Here is a 24,977-nt window from a genome sequence, read left to right as displayed (position 1 = left end):
AATATACATACATAATTTACTGGACAATTAATTTTTTTACTTTAAATATAAAATACATAAATGAATAAATGCAACTAAATGGTAATTGGTGATATTTTAGAAGTATAACTAACATTTATAAGGCGTTAGACTTAATGTTTCGATATAAGAATTTTATATTTTCAAACCACTATAATATTGAAATATGGAAAAGAATACTATTTAGAAGTTATCTTGATAAAATATATATGTTTTTTTTAAAGTGAAAACTGAGCATGTTTTACTTTTCCTGCCCAGAAACAATACCAGACAAGAAAATACACTTACAAATGTATTAATTATATTTTATCATTCGGATTCGGATCATTCGGAAAATATATAGTTTCAGACCTAAGTTTTAAAGATTATAATGATATCAAAAGACAAAACATAATACAAAACATTATTTTAGTAGAATTTATCAAGAACTCACATTATACTAAAATATTGAAATAGGGCACACCATGTCGATGTCATTATTTGCGTATTAAACTTTGAGGTCGTAAGGGCCAGAATGAGTAAAAGGTGTTCGATAATGGTAAATAATATTATGTTGATACGTATGTGTACAAGTACAACCATACTATATTCAATAAATAATATTGATCATAATATGCATTTTTTCTATAAATCAATACTTGTGCAAACTCTGTAATATGTAAATCTGATTAATAGTTATTTTGTCAGACACTAAAGGAAAATATGAACAAATAATATACCTCAACGCAACAGTGTGTAATATATACTATCATGATCGTGATAAATCAGATATTGGTATCGTGTAGAATAGTTTAGGTACTTATTTAAAGTCGATGTCAATTTAAAAAATAAATTTTAAAATTTTATTGAACATGACGTACCTAATGTACGCCGATAAATCCCAACTTTACACTATAATTGTTAATCAAAAAGTTAAACTTGGTGTTTTTTAATAAAAATATTGTCCAAAACAATATTTCTGCGCTTTCAAATACTTTTTTTTTATTTACGCCTATATTAGGTTCAATAATTGTATCAATATAGATTATAGGTTACAGATTTGTAATCTTAAAATACTTTTTTTGAAAGTAAACCATTGTTAATTACTTATAAGTCATAACAATCAGAGAAACCAAATTTGGAGTGATTGGTGAAAACAGAATATTTAAGTATAGGAAGTTTTCGAATATTGCTTATTAATAACTACCTAAAACAGCAAATGACAATTATTTAAAAAATCGAATATAACTCGTATGAAAGCGTAAGTGAACAAAACTAACAAATCATAAGTGTAGGTATTATTTATGCCTGGTTAGTCTTGACCAGTGTATTTTATTAACGCTATCCCGTCAGTTAAGCGCCTATTTGTATATAATGAATTAATTATGTAATACAATTTATAAGAAGGTGGGTAATTAAATATATTTAAATAAAGGAAGCAGGTAAATGGGAAAATAAAATATATTCAAGACAATGGTAAATGGCCGTTGTTGGTTGATTGGTGATAAGGACAACACAAAAGTGAATGGTGCGCGACGACCATTTGTGTGCGGATTAGCGGTTACGACTAGCGTTGTCGGTCGGGGCATAAACGCGACGGCAATAAATCGTTGGCAGCACTGTAAAAGGTCGGCCGTATGCCCGCAATAGCAACGGTGCGTGCGCGTGCGAGCCTGTGGTGTTTGGATAATATTCCGTTGGTGGTGGGGTGGGAGCGACCCGACCGATGTGAACACACTGCGCTCCTACATGACGAATGGTCCGCCGGATCGCCTAGTAAATTTCGACTTTTCCCCGGTTTTCCGCCAGTGTTCGGTTTGTTTTTTTTTTCGCCCGTCGCTGCCGCCGTCCGTGTCGCCCCGGACTGCTTCAAACGCGCCAACCTACGAATAACGGCCGTCGTCTGCCACACGTTATTACATTAATATAATATTATTTTTTTACCGACGTTGTGTGTGCGTGTGTCGCCATTTTGTGTTACGCCGTAGTGTTGTACGCGCCGTTTGTAGTATTAAAAAAAAAAAAATTATCGCTTGTACGCCTTGACGGTGCATCTGTTGTCGTCAATTCGCCATAGCGGCCGCGTCAGCGAGGTACGGCCGTTGTAGACCGCGACGGCGGTGGTCCGGCCGCCTAGCCACACGACACGGGACGCGCGCCGCCGACTGGACTGTGGTGCCGCATACGCGTGAGCGCGGGGTGTGCGGCGCGTCTGTCACAGATCCGCCGCGGTATAGAGATAACGGCCGGTGGTGATAACGATGCAGTGGCTGCCGACGTGAGAGACGATGCCCACCGTCCCGGACCACGTCCATCGCTGACGAGCCAGTGCGAGCTTTACCTCGGGCTCTTACGCTACCGTTAAGCAGCAGCAGCACACCCGCCGCCGCCGCTCTGACACTGGTGTCCAAGCACAAGCATGGCTAACGTCCTCAACAAAGATCCGGCCAGCTACGCTAAGGAAAAAGCCAGCTTCCTCAGGGACCTGCAACATTTCCACGACACTAGGGGGTGAGTACCTGAATGCATGATACCGCTTTCTATGATAAACGGTATCCGATATCTTAGTGACAACTCTTTTTGGCGCAATTTTCGTACAAAAATCTTGAGATTTTAACCTTACCACGCGTTTTAATTGTTATTGGTTAATTATCATTCCACCTGCAAGCCTGGACCGACAGCCATATTTAACGGTTTCTCCTCGCCGCCCCTGTTTTCACGTACCCTTAGGTATCCATTCAAAACTTATTTTGACCGTTTCCGCTTTTGTGATTAATTCAAAGAAAAAGATAAATCATCAACAAATTACGCGTTCTTCGTCTATTAGTTGCCTTAGCTGTCGCCGCCGATGCAGTTCAAATCACAATTATTTTTGTATTAGTCTAACAGCGTTTTTCTCCTGACTGACACACACACACAGGTTTGCATAAGGTCAACTCTGTACGGTTAATAGGATAGAGATTTTCAGGTTGAAAAACTTAATATCTCGCCCAGTTTTGTGTATTACATCGTGGTTCCTTAGAATTTTGATAACAAAGGGCCTTAATTTAGGTCAGTGGTTTTAATTATACTGTTTTTATTGCGGACTATTTGTGACTTGAACGGTCTACACGTGTCGTACCTATTAGGTAGCGACCTTGATAATTATAACAAATTAAAAATGCATCGAAAACGGCATAGGTACGGATAAAAATAAAAACCAACCGTTTCCCGCCGACGGCATTATGTGTAAATAATAATTTCCTTAAAAACGTGTTAATCGACTTTCTAGTATGTGTTCCGATTGATGTATTTATGATTATTACACTTTTATATAAATACATATATATTATACTCACAGATCATAACCATCGTTGCACTCAAAAACGCATTGTGTGTGCTGCACTTTCCCTCGGTTTACCAATTGTTTGCTAGTGTGTGCGTTCAACCGCATTTTAATTCCTTTTCTTTAAGGCTCAACAATATTAAACATATGTCCATTTCTGAAATCAAACGTGTCTTGACGATGATAAAGGAAACCGACGAATTATGCAGCTATTGTGCACCTATATGTTGAATTATTGATTTCAAGAAGAGCTGGAAGCTTAAGTACGCAATGATAAAATAACGAGGGACACTTTTAATGTAAACTAAACATGTGCCGCTATTATTATCAACAATCGTAAATTGTGTAATAAGACAAATCGTGATATTCAACTAAGTAAATTTCGATAACTATTTCGTCCATTAAGAATCTAATTTTTTATTGTTATGCTCCCTATGCTCAGTTAATATTTTTACAATGGGGGTCTAAAGAAAAACTTGAAGGTTTGTTTACCAAAATACCTGTAGGTACATACTGATTGCGATTGTTGATCTTCTTAGCAGCCGCAGCACATAAATAAAAAAACCCCTTAGTACAGTATTATTATTATATAATATTGGATTAATATTATTATACAGTATTATAGTTTATGTTAAAGTGAATTTATATACTTGTACTTGTTTATAGCCTTTACTATTTTTAAGTAATAATGAATGATTCAGCTAATTGTATTATTTTGTTTCGCAGGACACCAAGTCGTGCTCCGCCAAGAATCAATGGAAAGGAAATCGATTTGTACCTTCTGTATGTGTTGGTTACGGCGCAAGGAGGATGGGTTAAGGTGAGATAATGTTTGTAGTATATCTGCCGTCTAAGAAAATGGTTAAACACAGACCATTTTGTTCTTGAGAGTGTTGGAACTAAATATCAGTCAAAGATAATGAGAGGGGGATTTAGGATATAGGGTACTGAGAGAGATGAGACTTTTTAAGGGTTTGGTAACGTGTCTATGATCCATTTTGACCTTCTACCCGTGGTAAGTTAGGTGCCTCTAACAAATCAGTAAGAAAAACTTGGCTATTTTGCCAATGGGTTCTTAGCTATTTTATAAATTAGTAAGTCAAGGTTTTTGAAGTAAATAAATAAAATAATAATAATGGTAAAAATAAAATTTTGTTTCCCAAAATATTATAAGAAGACTATTTTTTTTTTTTTTTTAATAGCCTTTATTAACAAAAAGAAGACTATTATAACTGAGAATTATGCTCCCCGCTTTTAGTATAGTATTACTTTTTTTCGAACTATTTCCCAAAACATTTTGAGTTAATTATAATGAATTGCCCTTTGAGTTTGAGTTCCCCTTTACACCGATTCCCAATAATAATACGTAGTTAATGACATGTGGACAAACACACGATACCGGTATGAAAACGTGTGGTTGTGCGTTCCAATAATACGTCCGATTTTAACACCACGTAGAGTACTATGGGATAGTCAATAGGTAACAGACGAGACGACGGCGATCTGAGGTAACGGCTGTGGCGCTCGCTTATCACAGGCCGCTGCCGCCTTTATCACTGTCGCCCGTGACTTACCGCCACGGGTTTCCCTCTCCCCCCTCTTGCCGATCACCGCGATCCACACTAGTCTCGGGCAACGCACGTGACCACCGCGGCGCGATCCTGACCTAGTGCACGGGTCGCGGATTGTTTACGTTGACGCCGCCGTGCCAGGGGCCCCACTTCCGGTTGCCGAATATCGCCCGGCAAACGCAGCGTCCGCCCACTAATGTCACTACAACCGACCTCCTCCCTTACCGGAGGTGGCCGTCTTCTGTACCGGGACTCTTTCGTTATGGAGCACGAATTTACTTAACGAAACAGTAGTGCAATTACGTCCACATTTATGAATAGAGTGCTGTCAATACAATATTATTATAAATGTTGACGTTAAAATTTCTAACAATTAAAAAAATTGTAACAGCGTCTATAGTTATGATAGAATTGTATCATTTTAATCTATAATCTCATTTAATATAATAAATAAAAATGTATTATTATTATTATGGATTGAACGTCGTAGGTACATGGTTTTATTGCGTAGCGTTGCGATGGGAACGGCGGTGGCGGCAGTCAGTGGCCCGCGCGCTGGCATCGTGGCACTATTGAACGGATCCGGGGGGCGCGCACAACGTGGCAATGTTGCGTTGTCAACGATTGTGCTCCTCAGTCCCCACCGAGATCGGCCGCCGCCCGCCGCCACAGCCAGCTCATTGCTCCTACCGAAATCCGGTTGATCGCGCGCGTTTGCCTTTCCCCACCACCACGCAACTCACACCGCACACGACACTGGCCGCGCGGTTACGGCGGCGTTGTCCGTTCACCGCCGCACCTATCCTACGAAAATGCTTCTGCCGCCGCCCTGTTCTCTTGCGTCTCGGTTGGGTCGTCGAACCGCTTCCGGGCGGCTTATACTACCGCCGATATTTATTTCGTTCTTCTTCGATTTTCCATACTTACTATTACTACTAATAACAACAGAATCCGGCTGGAATAAAACTTTTTAACAGATCGATATGATTAATATAAAATTATTTTTGTATTCTTAATCCGTCAACACTGTTTTATGAACGCTTTGTATTACACTGTAATGCCCGAAGCCCCGCATGACCATTATTCTACCCGGGGGCGAGGTGTGTGTAATTAAATATTCCATGTAACGTTTTATTGTCGGTGTTCGAAAAACTATTTACATGTCTATATTTGTATATAATGTATATAATAATACACGTTTTTGGCACGGCTTATCCAACGAAAACGTACAACATCTGGCACCTAAACGTGATCCGGTCCCGTTTTATTATGGAATATCTTTAATATGAGTTTTTCCCTTCTCGTTCGGGTAGGATACTCGGGTAATTACAACGCCGTTTTGAGTTTTACTATTGGCTAGATAAGCAAGCATTTTACACTTGTACAATGCTCTCAAACATTGATTAACTTAACCCTTCTGCATTACATTGCATACTTGTATATACCAGACAATCCTTTCACGCACGAACGTGGCCTAAAACACTTCATTGTTGATCTACTATTAATAGAATTACTAAAATTGATTTGTTGCGATTGAAACTCAAATTGAACAACGATTTTGAACTCGCTAGTGTTAAAAAGAATTAATTTAATGGTTTTATTGCCTATTTCGTGTTAGTGTTGAGTTAGATTAGATTGATAATATTACCATGAGGCGACGAGTTATTTTCTACCCGAAGGTTGAGATCAACCAGCGTCCCCTTTTGAATTTCTGATCAAAATAAACGAAAATGTTGCCTTTTAAATTATTTTAATTATGATGAACTCTAAATACGCACTCCAGTTTTGCGATAAGACTACCGGTACCTATTTCTTTTAAAAGTAGCAATAAAAGAAGCTACTTTTCCTATTTCGAAACAATTGTGGTGTTCTTTGTAGACGGCAACATATTTATTAATTGTACTGTGTACATGAGTATATTTAGACTTTGGTCTTTGGAACAATATAATTATATATGCAATTTTTTAAAGTATATTAAAAATATATATTTAATATATTTTTGTTAGTTTGTTGTGTATTTTACGTAGTGCTTTATTAGAACTCAAAAGTAAATTCAATAAAGTTGGGATCAGTCTCAAAATCATTTTTAGTCAGATACGATGACAAGGGAGAAGACTGATCTAATTCCCTCTTTCCCCACCGTACAATGTACTAGTTGCTAGTAGTTAGAACCCTATACATATTATATTATTGTAATTTATATCATCGATAACTAATTCATTTATAAAGTTTATTATATATAATTATAAGTCCTGTTCAGAACGATTGTGGTTGGCCGTGCTTTTTATCGTTGCGCTTGATCTTCTCTATCGGTCCTGTGACAACCGTAGATATATAATAATAAATGATTACTTTTATTATTTTACTATATCGTATCGAACAATGGTAACATCGCGAGTTTAAAAATAGCGCAGCATATACTATACAGATATTCAATCAATTTTGTTGCTCCACTTATTGGCAGTACGACAAACAACCAACCTGATAATGGTCGTGATGGAATTTTATCTACCGGTTTCCAAACACTAATATTGTTCTGACAAGTATTACATATCTGATATCAGTTATCATCGTCGTTTTCGAGATCGATAAACTTATATTTAATAATAACAACAATAATAATATTGTTATTCGTTACAACGTTGTGTCCGCATAGATAGGGGCACGTTACTGTTGTCTTTAGAAGTTTATTTTTCAACATTGAAAAATAACAGTTTATTTTTATAGTGTACATTTAGAATTAATTAATTGACTTCGTGTCATAATTTCACTTTGCGTCTATCAATTTTTTAGCTACTTTCCTATCTCTGATATGCACTTATCACATTTGAATGGCATTTTATACAATTTATTAAATAAAATATTTAGTTATGTAATTTAAAGTCGCCCAAAAATAACGATTTGATTTGAAGCCACTGTATCCATCTGTTACCGTAATGACATTTTGTCGTCGCCAGGCAAGATGTTTACTTTATAATATTGTTGCCGGTTTTTGTTTCTCCCCCTAAAATATATCCCTCGGCTATCAATCAACCGACGGCGACGTAAGGTTTACACAGACGTGTCCCCTTTGGCCATCTTTACTGCTTTGCTGGGTTCCTCTCTCAAATGCTACTGATATTAGGGTTGTTCTCATCGTTGTTGAAGCCGACCTGCTTGCACATGGCATGAATTATTGTGGTGGCGGCAGTGACCTGCCAACAATTGCGGCGTTTTGGAAGGAGTGAAAATAAAAAAATGTTCTCAAAGAGAGTACTTTCGTTTATTATTATTTTAAGTCGTCGCACGAGAAGAGTAGTATAATGAAATAACGGGGTGAGGATTAAGGGTTTGATGTCACCCCATTGGAAAAGTTGGAAAATTTAACAGCCCCATCAACGGTAGGTTTGGGGTGTGACCTGCCGGCTAAGTGCAACAACCCCTCCACCCACGGGACGCGGGCCGGTTACCGCGGTAAACGCGATAGTCCGGCGAAGCTCATAGCTGCCCAGGCCTGCAGACCTAGGTCGTCTGTGCCCCGGGACTGAGGACTCAACATCATCTGAGGCTTCTGGGTTGGACTCATGGGGGTTGTGGGTTCGCTAGGTTAGATGCTACTAGTCCCAGGCTAAGCCATCGAAAAGATATACTCTTCAGCCCCATCAACGATGAACGAGTTCGCAGAATGCAACATTTTTGTAATGCACCTACATTGCACTTCGGTACCTCTCATTGTGTCCTAATTACTATGTTTACTAATTATGACACTAAACAAAAATTATTTATTATTCTATAAAACATTACTCTAAAACATTTATTAACATTGTGTTAAAATAATTTTTTTGATAAGGACTTTCATGGACTTGTCTTACATGCGTATATGATATCCGTAAAACCTATTGTCACTTGAAAATAGGTTATGGAAAAACCACGCATTAAAATAGTTAAATTGAGACTATTATTATGGCGCAATCGGTGTGTTAAATAACTTTATCAAGTGCAACAGTTATAAAACCAATAACCATTATCATTATCTCTAAATAAATCCGAATGGAATACAGTATATTCAATACACTATTCTATCAAAGGTCATTGCTATTTTCTTTAGGATTTATCACAATTACAATTAAAGGTTCTGATTACTAAAAATGAGGAGGATACATTTTTCAAGTTGTTATGTTCTCTATTTGCATAGATATTAAACCTGTAACCTGAATTGTTTTATAGGTTTCAAACAGAAAGAAAAAAAATTGTTTTCTAAAATTAAAAACAAATTGAATTTTGTCTTGTAATGTTTTATAAAGTATTGTAACAGTTGTGAAAAGTATTATAAAATAAAACAAAACTAAATAATGTATGTCAAGTCTGAAAATATTTTCTTTTATGTCTATTATTATTGTTCCAAGTAATCTGTCGATTTATTATGCATTGGCTGCTTAGGAGGTGGAATAATTGTAAACAAGTAGATTAAAGTATGGTAATGTTTTTTTTTTTACTGATAAACAAAGATTTGTCATTTTGATTAGAATTTGTAAGATGTTATTTGGATGGTTTCTGTTATTTTTAAATTATAGATGTTATATAATTTAAATTACATATTATTTAAATTTGTATATTTGTTTAATTTTACCAAAACTAACTTTTTGTTGACCTTACCTAACTTCACTTAATCATTAAATTGCTGTTAAACTAATACATTTTTTGCTAGTTTTTTATTCTGTTGAGTGTCTTTTTCCCAAGTAAAGCTATATTTTATAATAACATTTTATAAGAGTAAATAAGATTTGTTATTTAAAGTATATATACTATTATTATTCATTAACAGTTTATAATATTATATACAATATATAATATTATATACACCTAAAAATAAAAAAGGATAATACTAGGATAGTAAAGATAATAAAATATGTTCTGTTGGTAGTTAATGAGACTTGTTTCTTCAATTGCGTTTCTTTAATTCTTCGCCATTTTCTCATTTTTTCTAAACCTATGCTTCCTATAGAGATAGTCTTAATTGTGATTGTTAATGTTATGTGATATGCGTTATCATATCCGATTGCTAAGTAGAGCGCAGGTGACGAGCCGAAGCATAGTGCCTAGCTGCGTGGCGCCGTGATACATTTAATACACTTTGGTGCATTAGAACATTTTCACGAACATGCACTTGATCTTGACGCAAGGGGTCATTGATAAAAACGGCTTCGATGGTGGGGCTGTTCGCCTCTCCGCAGTGTGACGTCACCGTTGCCCGTGATCAGCTGGATTATGGATACCCCCAGCGCCCAGCAGACGACACGTGGTCTCGTGCGTTTAGGCATCTCCGCTCTTGTACTCGTTACGTTACGCGGCATAATGCCGCTACCTCCCCACAGCCACCGTAACTCTTCCTCCTCTTTTTCAAACGCCGCCGCCGCTGTCGGATACTCCATTCTTTTTCGCCTTAGCTACATTTAAGAGTAGTTTACACGCGTAGCTGTTAACGTGCAGTGTCCACCGCACGCGCCAACATCGACGATGTCCATGGTCCAGCGTGGCGTATAACTTTTTTTCTATTGCGCGGCAATATATCAAGTCCCAACATAAGCCACACCTATCAATTTTGTCGATTTGGCGATTAGGTTTATACACAATTTTGTCAAAATCTTAATAAAAAAAAAAATGTTTAATAAAGTCTGGTGCTTGTTTCCAAAGTTTTTCACTTTTTTCCTTAATTATATTTGGTCAGTTATTCTGTCCCATTTTGCCTGTCGTGGTCATTGAGTCGTGAATACATATTGAGTTCACATATTCGTGAATGAATACTGTAAAGGCTGTGATAGTATGCACCAAATTTTAATAGAGAAAAAGAAGAGAGTATGCTAGAATGTGTAATTTTTTTTAAAGAATGAATTTTTTTTTACTCTATATTTTTATAGCTTAGGTTTTTTAGTATTCAATTTGTCAGTTTGGTTCAATAAATTATTGAGTTATCGAAAATTAAAAAACGTTTAAGTGAGAGTCTCCTCTAATTTACTATGAAAATTTGGTGGTCTGTGGTTTTAAAACTAAGACACATTGGTGGTTTTGATACACAAAATTTATTTTGATCGAAAAAATTGTTATTTTTCTACACCGATTTAAAATCCTTATTATTGTATTTCTAAGTATAAGCTAGTTAAACTAGTTTAAGCTTTGAATTAAGAATTTGCTAAAAATGATCAATACTTTTCTGTTTAATAAAATAAGAAATCATTTAGATTTTATGTAATTGACAACTTGGATGGTAAAAATTCTTTCAAAGAAACTAAATGTAAAGTTCGAAATGTTTCTAAAATTACTTTTTAATTTTAATTTAATTTGAATTAGTTTTAATTATTTACTTTTGCGGTAAAATGTTGAAAAATTAAACTTTCTAGGTATGCCATATTTTTCAACAAGTTAATAAAAAAAAAAAAATAACTTATATACTGTTATAAAAAAAATGCTTTAACTTAAACAATATTTGTTGTTTCAGGTGAACCAGCGAAATGATTGGAAGAATCTTTTAGAGAATTTTGGATTAGTTTCATTTTGTGTGAACTCTGAAGTCTCCCTGAAACAAATATATTTAAGGTAATAATTTTTATAACTTTGTAACTATTGTATATGTTGTAACTATAATATCTTTCATTGATTTTTCTCTAGGTATTTAGATCGTTATGAGAAAATTAACTTTTTGGGGGAGACCGGATCAATTGCTGGTGATGACGACGAGGATAGCAGGCACAAGAAATGGTCTGCTAGGGCATTACATTCTGTTCCTTTAGTTTATAATCATCACCAACACACAGTAACTGGTAAGTCTTAACATTTTTTAATTTCATTAATGTTATTAACATAATTATGTTTAATGTTATTTTTTTGTTAACAGAACAAGCTCGATCATTCCATGGTTTATCTACTAATCTTTATAAGCCAAGCGATTATGACAAGTTATCGTTGTCGTTGCTGTCACCATTGCCCAACGAACAAGACTTAGCAATCAACGTGTGCATATTATTGTCTAATGAAAACAAACATGCTATTAAATTATCTAAGTGTCCAAAAATCCTTCATCATCTTCTGGCTCATGCTGGAGTATTTACTCATCGTAAGTTAATATACATTATGTATACTTAAAATACATACATTTATTATTTTTGTAAATTATGTGTTTTACAATTGTTTTTTTAATTATAGCTGCTTCACGAAAGTTTTGGGAAGATTATTATCATAAAGTTCGAAAATGGTCCATAAAAACTTTTTGGAAAGAAGTTATGGACGAAAAGGAACTTGCATACTTGACAGACGAAAGTCGCTTTTGTGCACGAACACCAGAAACTCCACAACGAAAAGATGACGAATCAAGCACGTGTAGTGATGATGATGATGATTGTAGAAATAAAGTTAAATTGAACTTTGATTCATCTGATGATGAAATTTTCGGCCTTAAAAGGCCTCTTGGAACAGATGATCCCTATGGCCAAAGAGTCTACCAGGTGGCACTTATACTCAGAAATTTGACTTTTTTCGATGAGAATATGAAAATGATGGGTCAAGATTTAACATTTTTGAGGTTTGTATTGTTGTGTTGCGCAACACGTTGGAACTGCTTACATCAGATTGGATTTGAGATGTTGGGAAACATTGGACCAGTTGTGCCTTTGGATGTTGGTTCCTTACAACATGCCACATTGAATATTGTATGTAAAAATATCACTGAATCTAACGATCGCGCTGTCATATTGAGTGCTGTTGAAGCTTTAAATAAAATGGGCACAAAGGAGTCTAATGAAGAATTTTTGCTAAAAAATATTAATCAAAACGTAAGAATCTTTATATTTAATTATTCAATTAATAATCTAACCTAATTATTTTTTTTTTTTGCAGGTATATGATAAAATCTGCAACATGTTATCTTTGCATGATATTATGTTATTAATACAAACATTAGAATGTCTGTATTCTTTAAGTTCTCTTGGTGAACGTGCTTGCAATGCAATCGTCCATGTCCATGGAGTTATTGATACACTGGTTTCATTAATCACTGTTGAGGTAAGTGAGTTGTGTATAAAAGTTATAATTAACATGAAAGAAATCAATTTCTAATTGAGAGATTACACACTTTTTATTTAATTTTATGTAGATAAGGGAAGTTTCTAATTATAAAATGTATGTTGAAGGAGTCATTTAAATTTTTAATACAGATATAATCGTTTGTGTGTGTGCTCTAATTTTTTCTTTCTAAATATCTCTTCTTAATAAAAAAAAAAAAAACTGTAAAGGTTAAAAAATTATTGAAACTTGAGTGGAGTATTATATTTACACTATTTACATGACTTTGAGGTTACTGCCACTTGGATGTCTTGACTAGTTCGCCAACGTTTCGGAACACTTGCACGTTCCATCTTCAGGTCTGTGGTTTGATGTTGCTCGTACCGTGTTTTCCTGCAGACTTCTCAAGACATCCAAGTGGGAGTAACCTCAAGTCATGTAAATAGGTGTAAACTGTTAAGGTGTTTGCTGTATAACCTGTTTAACAATTTTAGATTTCGGGTTAGAAAAATAATGAATACCTAAAATTGTTTAAAAAAACAATTGTTACTATATAAAAGATGAACAGTTTAGTTAATCAACCTATTGTTCGTTGTGCTTAAATCTAATAATTTAATTTTTGTATTTTAGGCGCAAGCTTATGGGCCTAAAGCCTGTATATTGATGAGAGTTATCGAGACTGTCACGGGTCCATCGATATCAACACCATATACACCGGATCCAGCACCTAAAAGTCATATCATGGCAGCTCCTAGTGCACCACCTCCTTCAAATGCATCTCAACATCTTCTTTCGACTTTCTCATCTCCAAATGTCTTACCTTTACCAACACCAGCTGTTGCTAATCCTGTCATTCTACCAAACGCTCCATGCGCTGTGCCAGTTATGTCAACATCTCTTAATACGTTCACTTCAGTGGCTCCAACCGGGGCACATCCTGTACAATCAGTGGCCAATCCTAAAATAATAGTTCCAGGTATATAATCAAATAAATTGTAATGAAATCAAATTATTTATAAATTAATTATCTAATGTTTAGCTACAACAATGACTGTTACGACAAACACTACTTTAATAGCAACTAGCCAAACAGCTACAACTGTTTCTCAACCTGCCAATTTGATTCAGCAAGAAAACGAACAGTTTGCTTTGAATTGGATTCGAGCAACTCTCGAAGTATGTCCTACGCCAGGACGCGGAATCGATCAAGCTGAATTGTATAAGTTATATATGACTGCGTGTGCTCGTGCTGGCAGACGAGGAGTAATTGCTCCTCTTCATTTTCCTCGTTGTGTCAAGTAATTGATAATTAAATACGAATTATGAACTTGATTGATCATTCATAAAACCTAATATAATTTTAGATCTGTGTTTGGACCAAGTGTAGGACCAAAAAGTGTAAAATTAGCGCAAAGTCATGGCGGTTTAGCCATGGATCCGCCAACTCAAATTATTGCTTATGAAGGAATTCAGGTTCGATCAAAACCATTGCCATTTCCAATCAGCACGTCGATGGTTGTAACTCAATCAACATCTGTTACGGCCCCGTCCATCCCTACCTCTCCTATCCTTAAAGCACAACTTAGTGCACCAGCTACTAATGCCCAACAAAATAATACATTAATCAAACGTGAACTCCTAGGAAAGGTAATTTTAACATGTATATAGTTTTAAACACTTCAAAACTTAAGTATTTAAAACCCAATTAAAAAAAATCCTTTTTGAAAAAATTAACACTTTTCTTCTAAATAAAAATTATGTCTTCGTTGTTGTTTATAATTAAATTTTGTTTGATTAGACTGTGCAAAATTTAACGTTATCGACCAGCAGTGGAACAGAGACTTCTGTCATTACTACTACTTTAGCCACTACAACCGTGTCTCAGCCCGAAGGAACCATGTTGTCTAATTGCAATACTTCTTTAATAAAAACTCTGTTAGCTAGCAAGGTATGCGACCCCAAATCAACTGTGCCTTCTGCGACAATTAAACTTAGCAATAATGAGTCTTGCACGTTGTACGCTTCTTCCCAAAACTGCCACTCTACAGTTATCACCGAGGTAAGTGTTAATTATATTTATAAATGACCTATGGTCAATACAAGTTACTGTGAAATACTCGTTCACCTAAATTTGTATTAAACATAATATAATAGGACCATTATTATTGTTAAAATAAAATTTCTGGGTTTTGTTTTTGAACTTTTACCATGGTTAATTTTATACAGTGTTAGATTACAAAACAATTTACAAATTATTTCATAACGTGAACCAGAAGGTGAAAGTAAAGGTTTGTAGGCATGGTGTGTCTAATAATTATGGAACTAACTCTAGTATTTTTCTTAACAAGTTCAGTATATAGTTAATTAGCTACAATAGTATAAAATAACAGATGTTAAGCTTTTCTTTATTTTTACTAAAGTTATATAATAGTAAATATTTTTAAGCTTGTGTCTTATTAACAATTTCATAATAACATAAATTTTATTATAATAATTCTCGTCACTTCGCTTTGAAACTAAATAATTCAATTATTACCAAAAAAAAATTTCAGTTTCAGGTATTAGTATAATTTCCTGTTTTTTCTTCTAGTCCTATTATTGGTTTAAATTCCATGGCTGATTGGTTAATTATTTTTTGTGGTTAACCAATAACTGAGATGTTAAATTGGGTTAGTTGGTCTAAATCGGTGGTTTGAACTGGTCTCTGACCAATTTCAGTCAAATAATCAGTTGAACGATTACAATCAAAATCGAGTGATTATGAATTATGATGCCAGTTATACCAATAAAAACAGGTCAACTATACTCCGTGCCACGAGAGAAGTAACCCATTTCCCCCACTTTGTGCCATTCAGTATCACGCTGAGGCGTGCATACAGCGCGAAACAAGCGATATACAGAGTGATTGTATATAGAGTATATTATTTATTATAATTGTGAATGATTATATTATATTGTCATTTATAAATTATAAATATATATATATAACTATTTATTTACTTAAAACACATATGATAGTATAACATAATTAATTTATTAATTATGTTGTCTTATTTAATTATATATTGTATATTATTAAAAATATAAATATTATATATTATATATAAGTATAAATTCAATAAATATAAAATAATTAAAAAATTCTTACCCTTCCTTATATTGAGTATACGTTATGATACACCCTATATATGCAGCCCCGTCAACCGTGGGTGTGGCCTATCTGTGGGGATGCGCGGAATCGCATTTCGGTCGGGAGACGGGTTACTTCTCTCGTGGCGCGGAGTATAGCACGAAAACAAAACACCGGTCAACCGAACAGCCTTATTTGATTCAAATTACCTATTTCCTATTTGGCTGTACAATATTTAGTTGGCAATAACATCCATTCAAATTATCTTCTTTTAATGTTGAAAAATCCGATTCAATATTTTTGTAACTAACACTATGTACTCTTAAAATTCAGCAATATTAATTTACTTTATTGTTAATCATATTATTTGAAAATGTAGGTAACACAACGACAACAGCAGCAGAAAATATTGCAACAACAGAACTCTGCGACTTCTTCATCACCTTCGCTATCCTCAGCTGTACCAAAACAGATACCTAAAATAAATGGACTGAGGATTCCATCAGAAGTAAGCTATCATTACAACTTACAAGTATTGTTATTAATGTATACTAATTAAATACTAAATTTTGTAGGAGGGGTTTAAAAATGATTCTAATACATCTGTCATAAAATCAGATTTTCAACCTACTGTAATAACTACTGTTGCGTCTAGTATTAAAAATGCAGTCAACAATAGTCTTGTAAAACTAATGGATAACGGTATAATACATTTTGTTTAGAATATCTAAAATGTATATAAATAAATTACTGTACATTTTTATTATTTTTATAGATAATAATGAAGCGGTTTTATTAGAGTCTAAAAAAGAAAGCCTACCAAATGGAACTCCAGAGATTCCAGAAATTAATGATGTGGCGTCGAAGAGTATTATGCTATCAGGACTGTTGGATAAAGAAATTGAAAAGAAAGATGCTCCGTTTTTGTACGGTTCTATTCAAGTTGGAGATAATGGACTAGAATTAAATGGGGCATGTAATCAAAAGAAAAATAGTGATGAGAATTTGTTAAATTGTTCGAAAATCAAGCAGGAACAAATGGAAGAGAAGTCTGGGATGCAATCAGTAAAAGTAATAATTGGAAATAAAAGGCTGGCTGAAGAAGAAGTCCCGTATGATAAAGCTCCTAAAAAACCTCATCTCAACGGTAACAGCAGTAGTAATGATGATGAGAATATGGAAATCGATGAAAGTAACGTGAAAGCTTCTTCGACTGCAGCTAACCTGTATGCCGCACTAGCAGCAGATGTATTGGAAGACATTGATGGCCTAGAAGACGAATCGCCAAAAACTCCTGCTCAGGTGCCACAACAAATTCAAGTTAGTCAAGCAACAAACCAACAGATTTTTCAAGCTCCTGGTCAAATTATTGTTTCATCAGCCAACACACAATGGTCGTCGAACAATCAAAGAGGCATTGTAACAATGGTACATCAAGGTAATTCTGGCGGACCTCAGTACGTGTTGGCGCAACCTCAGTCTGCACTCGTTCAAGGTCAAGCACAAACCGTATTAGTTGCTCAGACTACGCCTCAAGGTTCAGGAGCTAAGACAATTATAATTCTACAACAGCAGCCTGGAAATAATAACCAATCTTCCAACACTGTAACGTTGAGTCAGACCAACTTTGTTCAAACTTCATCTGCAGCTAATCAGTCAAAAGTAATTGTACAAAGAATACCAACACCTCCTCAAATCAAACAACAAGTTCAAAATGTGGTAACAAGGCCTATTACACCTGTTACTTCTATTGCCACTAAACAGCAAGTAAAAGTTATCAAAACTGTACCTCATATAGTTTCTGCATCAATGCCTTCACCGCCCGTTCAGGCGAGATTGCGGTCTACTACGCCAATGAAGGTAACCGGGGAAGTGCAGACACCAACTAACCAAGGTCAATTTTTATGTGAGTGGAGAGGATGCATGCGAAATTTCAAGTCTGCCAATGAAGTTTACATGCATGCTTGTGAATCCCATTGTCCATTCAACGGTGTCCAAGAAATGCAATGTTTATGGGAACGTTGTGATTCTATGAAGCGAAAGCGTTTTTCATTAATGACACATTTATACGATCGTCACTGCAATCCTGATGTAAGTATTTCATGTGTAAGGCACGTTTTATATGTGATGTATAAAAATATACTCTACTCGAAAACAATATTTCACATGCTAGATTTATAATTCTCATGTAGTTTTTGAAATGCTTATTCATTTTGTTACATATACACAATTAGTCTCCCTTTAATTTATTCGCAGCATATGAATAAACATGCTTACCATAGGTATAATGTGTAAAAAGATGCTTTATACTACTAAATATGATTGTATTTACATGGAGTTATGTTACTTGGTATGTTATGCAGGTTTTAAGAATGATGGCAGTTCGACGAAGGCAACTATCACAGAGTGGTCGTAGTGAAATACCAGCACCTTCTCCACCTACTCCTCATCCGGGTTATGCACCAAACGCTGCCTTCAATGCCATCAAGAGGCATGCTTTAGAATTTGTAAACCCCAAGGAACTTCAGGTAAAAACTTAACATTCATAAAATGTGTCCAAGCTTGTTTTGGCCATTTTACACTAAAAATAATATGTAAATTCCTCAAAATAGTGTGAGACAGCCTGTGTAATATATAATTAGATTATTTAATATTATAACTTTAAAGTCACTTTTAAAATATCTAGTTGTAAGTTATTCATAAATATAAGTTTTAAAAAAAACAAAAATAAAACTGTTAGTGTCCACCCTACTAATATCTGAATCAAAACATTTTTTAACATTTACATTAGTAAGAAAATACTATGTTTGATGATAAAACAATAATAATTTATTTGTATTCTTCATAAATAGCAAAAACTAGTGAGTGCAGCTGGAAATCAACAATCGACTAGCAATGTCGATCAGGTAATAAACAGTTTCGAGTGTGTTTGCGTGTGTGCAGAATTTGTCCGTAAATTAATAGGCATTTTTTTTAGTAGTTTTTTGTTCACACATTTATTTTATTTTTATCACATTATTTTATTGCATGTCGTCGTTTTGTTGTTATCGCTTGTTAAACTTTAATTTTATTTATACTAAATAGTAAACAGCGATTTTTAAAATTTGATTGAGTAGTTACTAGTATTACATCTATTGATTGTTAAATCATTTATATCTAAATACAAATATTTAGAAAACAAATTCTTTTATATTTATTAATAAATATTTGTTTTAAATAATTGTAAAATTTGTCAAAATTAAATTAAATTTAGATGTAAACGAAGGTGGTGAATAAAAAAAGGTAAAGAAAAAATAATTTTAATAGGATTCAATTACTACTTAGGTTCCTATATGAACTACTCAAAACTGTCAATTTAAAATTATAACATAATATTTGAAATTCAACTTTGTAACTTTTTGCTATTTTTCTTACACAACCAATAGTGTTATGTATAGTTTATTTTGTTGAGTTTGACTCTTAAATTAATTTTTATACATTATGTTACTTCATAGTACTTGTATTCTTAAGAGCAATGAACTTTTCTAACGGTACAATTTTGCATGCTCTATGTTTTAAATGATATAATTTGTGCCTGTATGACAACTTTATTTTTATATGATATTCAAATTTTATTTGTTTTTTAACAATTATAAAAATATTTTCACATTTGAAAAATATTTAAATCCATAATATTTTCAATATTATATTTTGTAACTACATTAAAAGTATTTATTGAATTTAGAATCAAGATGATAATAATTTTTGGTTATAGCATGAATATAATCTAAAACAAACATAAAATAACATAGTTGCTACCTAAAATTTAAACAAAGATGATACGTTTTTAACAATACTACATATTGTTCAATCAAGGGTCTGGAATTAATGTCTATTTAACTTCTACCCTAGTAATACACTAGAGCAAGTTAAATCTATCATTCCTTCCGTTCAATGTTCTGAAGAAAATAAAGTATTAAATCATAATCATCATCATGTAGCTTAATCATGGCACGCATGAAGGCCCAACGCTGCCTTTATGAGGTGGTTTCTTGACGGCGTCTCCTTTACACCGGACGATTGCTCGCCCAGCAAACAAAGCGCCTGTAACCAAGTGTCGAACTAGCGACAGTGTATACTAACACACTCAGCCACTCCTCCTCTGTTAAATCATAATATTAAGTAAATATTTAATTTGCTCCAGGAGTAGTAACAAAACAAGTAAAAAGATTTTATTTGTTCTGGAACTAATTCAAATGGTTGTCAAGTAGGCATTAGTTCTTGAACCACTGATTGAAATTCATTAAATTTTTCGTTTATTTATTATACATTGCTTATTTTATTGTTGATTTTAATTTGTAGTAGGGGATCATACCTCAAAAGTTTAGAGTTTAATGGATATCTTTAACGTTTTTAGATTTAAATTTACTTTGGCTGTCTACTTAATTGTATTTATTAAAAACTAACAAAATGCTGTCCATTGATAATTAATGATAATTACCATTTACAGGATGACAATGAGGGTCCAGTCACCAAGAGCATACGTCTTACTTCTGCACTTATTTTACGCAACCTAGTCATATATTCCTCAACAGGAAGATGGTACGTATTGAAATAGTTAGTTCTAACTAGTCAGATTTATTAAATGTTATTGTTAATTTTTGATACTAGGCATATAAGACGTTATGAAGCACATCTATCCAATATAGCTCTGAGCAATGTCGAATCATCAAGGACAATCGCACAGCTTTTGTTTGATCTTTGTCATTCCAGCTGACCACAATCACAAAATTAAAATAGGATATTTACATTGTATTTTGTGCATACATATCACAAATGCCAATGTTGCCTAAATATTAAAAACGCAAATCTTGTGAATTACATTTGAACGAACATTAAACATGTTTTTTTTTAAATTTATATCTATCTTAAAAAAAAAATAGTAGTAATAAATACTTGACTATTGACTTTCAAGTCTTCCAGTAATACAAGCATTACGGTACTTAAAATCTGACATAAGTTTATTTATTCAGAATGATTGTATTCTTCTACTTAAACTGCTACACAATTGTTTCAAACCACATAGTTTAAGTAATATTTATTGGTCTTAAAGAACTGTATATATTTGTAAAATGTAAATAACTATTTGTTTTTAGAGTGAATTAAGTTAAGATAAATAAAAAAATATTTATATTAAATAATAAAATCCGTATGCATTTAATAGTGTAACTTGTAAGCGAACAATTTTTGTTTTCCTAGATTTTTTTTTAAATTTTATTATTATTATATTATTATTATTTTTATTATAACATTATGTATGTATATAGTGGCAAACCAGTTGCGTGAATTTTGTACATAAATACTTAGACGTTACCTGAGTTTTATACGATTTTTCAAATAATAATAAAAAAATGTATAAAGATTTAGTTTTAACTCTTACATTTATTGTTTTATACACAATTTATGCACATTTAATCATAGCAGTTTTTTTATAATTTATTTAAGTATCCATTATTTTGTTACATATTAAAAAATTGTTTGTGCAATACTGGAATAAAAAAAATAATAATTATAACTAGTATTGTTATCAACTACTCCGAAATGGCATAATAAAATCTCTGATAACTTATTTACAAATGTTTTATTTATAAATTTGATTCAATTGCTTAATAATTTATGAAAAGTAATATATTTTCTAAATACACATTCATCTTATTATTAAATTTAGAATATGCTTTTATGTTAATTATATTATATTATAACAAATCAAATACAAAATAGAAACGGGGCAAGAAATTAAATGAACACATTTATGTGTATTGTCCACTATTATGATTACTTTAAATTAGTAAAACGTTTTTGATACAACTTAAAATGGTTAAAAAATGGTACTTGTAATTATTAAACTCATGTATTAAAAAAAATTGTTAAGTAATTGTATAAGCCAAGAATTTATGAATATCTTGTTGAAATTTCTTTTTTGAACTTTGAGAAGAGAGCTAAATTTTCTGCATATTGAAATTGACGGTAGTAAGACCTTTTTTTGAGTGATGCAAAGGAGTGTTGGTATGTAAAAATGTTCGTAAGGACATCAAACTGATATTTTGCCGCAAACATTTCATAAACCTGAGTACAGAGGAAAAATACTTTAATCAAATGTTAACTATAATAATTATTAATAACGGACTTGGGAATTTCTTGTATATCCATAGCCAATAAACCTTTCTTCGTAGCTAGGAACATTATTAAGTGATACATAAAATGGTTCATAATATAACTGGTATTTAGACACTGTATGGCTCACACGAACATTGTGATTTATCAAAGACATTTTTTCAAATCTACAACAAATAATAAATATTTGTGAAAAAATAAATAAATATAATAGTGTATAACAAAGTATTTAAATAAACCATTTAGTCTATGCATGCCCTGAAGATGGTAACAATGCTGCCGAAATACATAAAGGCTAGTATTATTTCTGGTTAAGGGGATTTATTTAAATATTTTATAATATATAACCACAAGTGTTAAAGTTTTTTGTAGTTTAAAAAAATGATATTTAATAGCCTTTACAAATTGTGTATAAACATTGATGAAAGCCAGAACTAAAATTACCATTATAAGGCTTTGATTAAAATATGCAAGTATTTATGTGCTGAAAATGGTCTATAGTGTATTTTATGCACTTTTTCAAATAACTCTAGTAATTCCATAACCTTTTTTAAAGAAAGTAAAGTAAGTGAACATTGCTTTTAATCAATGAAAAAGAAATATTACCGATAATAATGTAACAAGTATTTTCATTAGATTACAAAAGTACATCTTAAACAGTAGTCTAAGACTGTCAAATACTTATAAATTTGTGCTTTTGAAACAAAACAAACATGTTTCATTCAAACACAAAAAGTAATACTATCGGCTCCACATGAATTTTAACATGGTGAATAGTATTATTTATTATGTGACAAAAATTTAAAAATTAGTTTTTGTCAGGCAAATAAAACATATTGTATTTCGTAATGGGCGTCAAGCGACTAATTTCTATGTGTCTTACTACTTTTGCATAAAATAGCTTTCGTAATAATATAGACTATTAAAATTTGACTACAAGTTGTACAAGTTTAACATCAAATGTTGTTAAAATAAATATTCAACTTAAACATTAAATAATATGTATTTGTACCGATCAAAGTTTGTGGGCAACTGATTCAACTCGAACACTTCTTTGTGGAAGTACCTAGCTAATCCAATATTTTTTAGTTTCATTAATTGTGTAAAATCATTTGGGGATTTAGCCGATTGATGGACTTCATAAGTAGGCAAGATATATACACATTTCAAGCATTTCGGTCGTGCATATAGGAATTCATTGAGCACTCTTGCCGAATTAAAACTAGGTATAATGTCAATATCAGTGACAAATGAATAATGTGTTTGACAATTGAATCGTGCAAGATTTCTCAAGTGATTTTGAGGATAAGGCATGCGAGTTCTCCAACGTTTTAAATTTTCTGGCAGGTTCTCTATTAAAGCCAACAATACTTCTTTAGGATTCTGGTGGCATGAAAATGTATCAGTCGAATGACCTGACAATGAATATTCAGGTAATTTATTAGCTGGTAAAGCCAGATGAAATGTTACTGTGTGAAGGATTGTTTTATAACAACGGCGTAGAAATTTTACATAGTCTGCAATAATAAAAAACAAAAATTGTAACATCAACTAGGTACTAAACCAACTCAAATACCTTGCAAATAGAACAGTTCATCACCAGCTGCATAAACAGCCATGGATATTGGGCCATTCCAATTTCCTGCCAACTCTACAATATTAAATAATCTGTCAAAAGAACTTTGTGTAGCTAAGCATATCATTCCATCTTGTTTGTGTTCTGCTAACAACACATTATCAAATGTTTTAATCATACGCTTGCTGTCCCAACGACCATTTGTTATTAAGAAATGGAAATACGATTTATTCATTGGTTCTTCATTTGCAAAAGTTTGTTTAGTATCAGTTTTAGAATTTAGTAGCTTAAGTATGATATATATATTGTAAGCCAATAATAAAAACACAAAGTATCGTATGATGTAACATTGAAACCACCTCTAGAATTGCATAAAACTAAATAAATAAAAAATCAAGTTGGATAAATAGTTTATTCAGTAACTTACAAAATGTTTAAACGAAGACATTCTTTTTAATATATGACAATTCAAAACTTAAGTTTTTTGGTCCATTGAATAGCTTTGTAGATATTCTTGTTTAGCATTAATCTGACAATAGAAATATTTTGTTTGTACCATTCAAAATTGTATGTAAAATGAGATTTCCAATTCCTGTCAAGAAAATCTTTATAAAATTCAGACATTTGGTCGGCTGTGGCACTTGATATTCCTTTGTCAGCTAACTTTTTTTTATACGTTTCTCTTTCATTGATAAACCTAAGGTTGTGATTAGTCCAAAAGTCATTATTCCATTTAGCTACTTTTATTCTCTTTAGTCGTAGTTCACGTTCTATTGACGATTCATTTTTTGGCACATGAAATTTAATTGGTCTTAAATTTGACACAGGATCGGGTGGACCGACTGAATCAAATTTGCTCATTGTCCTGTAGTAACATTCAAATAATATTAAATATAACAAGTGGGTTTAAAATGGTAAAATGTATTACTTGAATAAAACTATTAAAATAAAAACATGTACAGACAAATTTGAACAATAATAAAATTGATTTATTCTATGTTTTAAACTGTAGTACCTAAGTCTAGAGCAAATACGAGCTTATAATAGGCAATATTATTACCATTGCAAAGCACAAACTTGATTTTAAACTTTAGTTATCTTCTTATTAAATAAGAAGTGAAATGAATTATGAATCCAAAAAGCTAAACTTAATCTCTTAAACTCTTTTCTAAGGTTAAACTACTAACTTTG

The 24,977-nt window shown here is 32.9% G+C and overlaps 2 protein-coding genes across 5 annotated transcripts; one reads left to right on the top strand and one right to left on the bottom strand.

The window, feature by feature from the left end:
• The first annotated feature begins 1,723 nt into the window (after window positions 1–1,723).
• Window positions 1,724–21,535, top strand: LOC126847324 (AT-rich interactive domain-containing protein 2). Of its 4 annotated transcripts, none has more exons than XM_050587458.1 (18): window positions 1,724–2,508; window positions 4,049–4,142; window positions 11,369–11,466; window positions 11,539–11,690; window positions 11,765–11,983; window positions 12,073–12,698; window positions 12,763–12,927; window positions 13,558–13,903; window positions 13,967–14,225; window positions 14,292–14,400; window positions 14,726–14,986; window positions 16,437–16,565; window positions 16,633–16,759; window positions 16,833–18,148; window positions 18,421–18,585; window positions 18,910–18,963; window positions 20,547–20,638; window positions 20,708–21,535. In XM_050587458.1, exons 1-18 carry the CDS (start codon window positions 2,417–2,419, stop codon window positions 20,811–20,813), a joined length of 4,410 nt encoding a protein of 1,469 aa, XP_050443415.1. In that variant the 5' UTR covers window positions 1,724–2,416; the 3' UTR covers window positions 20,814–21,535. The 4 variants fall into 4 exon arrangements, with proteins under 4 accessions (XP_050443415.1, XP_050443413.1, XP_050443411.1 ...); XM_050587456.1 differs by having other exon boundaries at window positions 14,292–14,574; window positions 14,726–14,875; XM_050587454.1 differs by having other exon boundaries at window positions 14,292–14,574.
• Window positions 21,536–21,651: 116 nt separating this feature from the next.
• LOC126847326 (beta-1,4-glucuronyltransferase 1-like) lies at window positions 21,652–24,347 on the bottom strand. The gene is made up of 5 exons (XM_050587463.1): window positions 24,214–24,347; window positions 23,787–24,147; window positions 23,223–23,727; window positions 22,224–22,377; window positions 21,652–22,162 (listed from the first exon to the last, which is right to left on the bottom strand). Exons 1-5 carry the CDS (start codon window positions 24,232–24,234, stop codon window positions 21,989–21,991), a joined length of 1,215 nt encoding a protein of 404 aa, XP_050443420.1. The 5' UTR covers window positions 24,235–24,347; the 3' UTR covers window positions 21,652–21,988.
• Window positions 24,348–24,977: the final 630 nt, after the last annotated feature.

Source organism: Adelges cooleyi, unplaced genomic scaffold, assembly GCF_023614345.1.
Source record: "Adelges cooleyi isolate 19-005CV unplaced genomic scaffold, UGA_ACOO_1.1 ACOO_flye_CR_arks_rails_tigmint_CR_PRNA_108, whole genome shotgun sequence".
Taxonomy (NCBI): Eukaryota; Metazoa; Arthropoda; class Insecta; order Hemiptera; family Adelgidae; genus Adelges; species Adelges cooleyi.
Note: the sequence above shows the minus strand (reverse complement) of the source record. Positions and strands in the feature narration are given on the sequence as shown.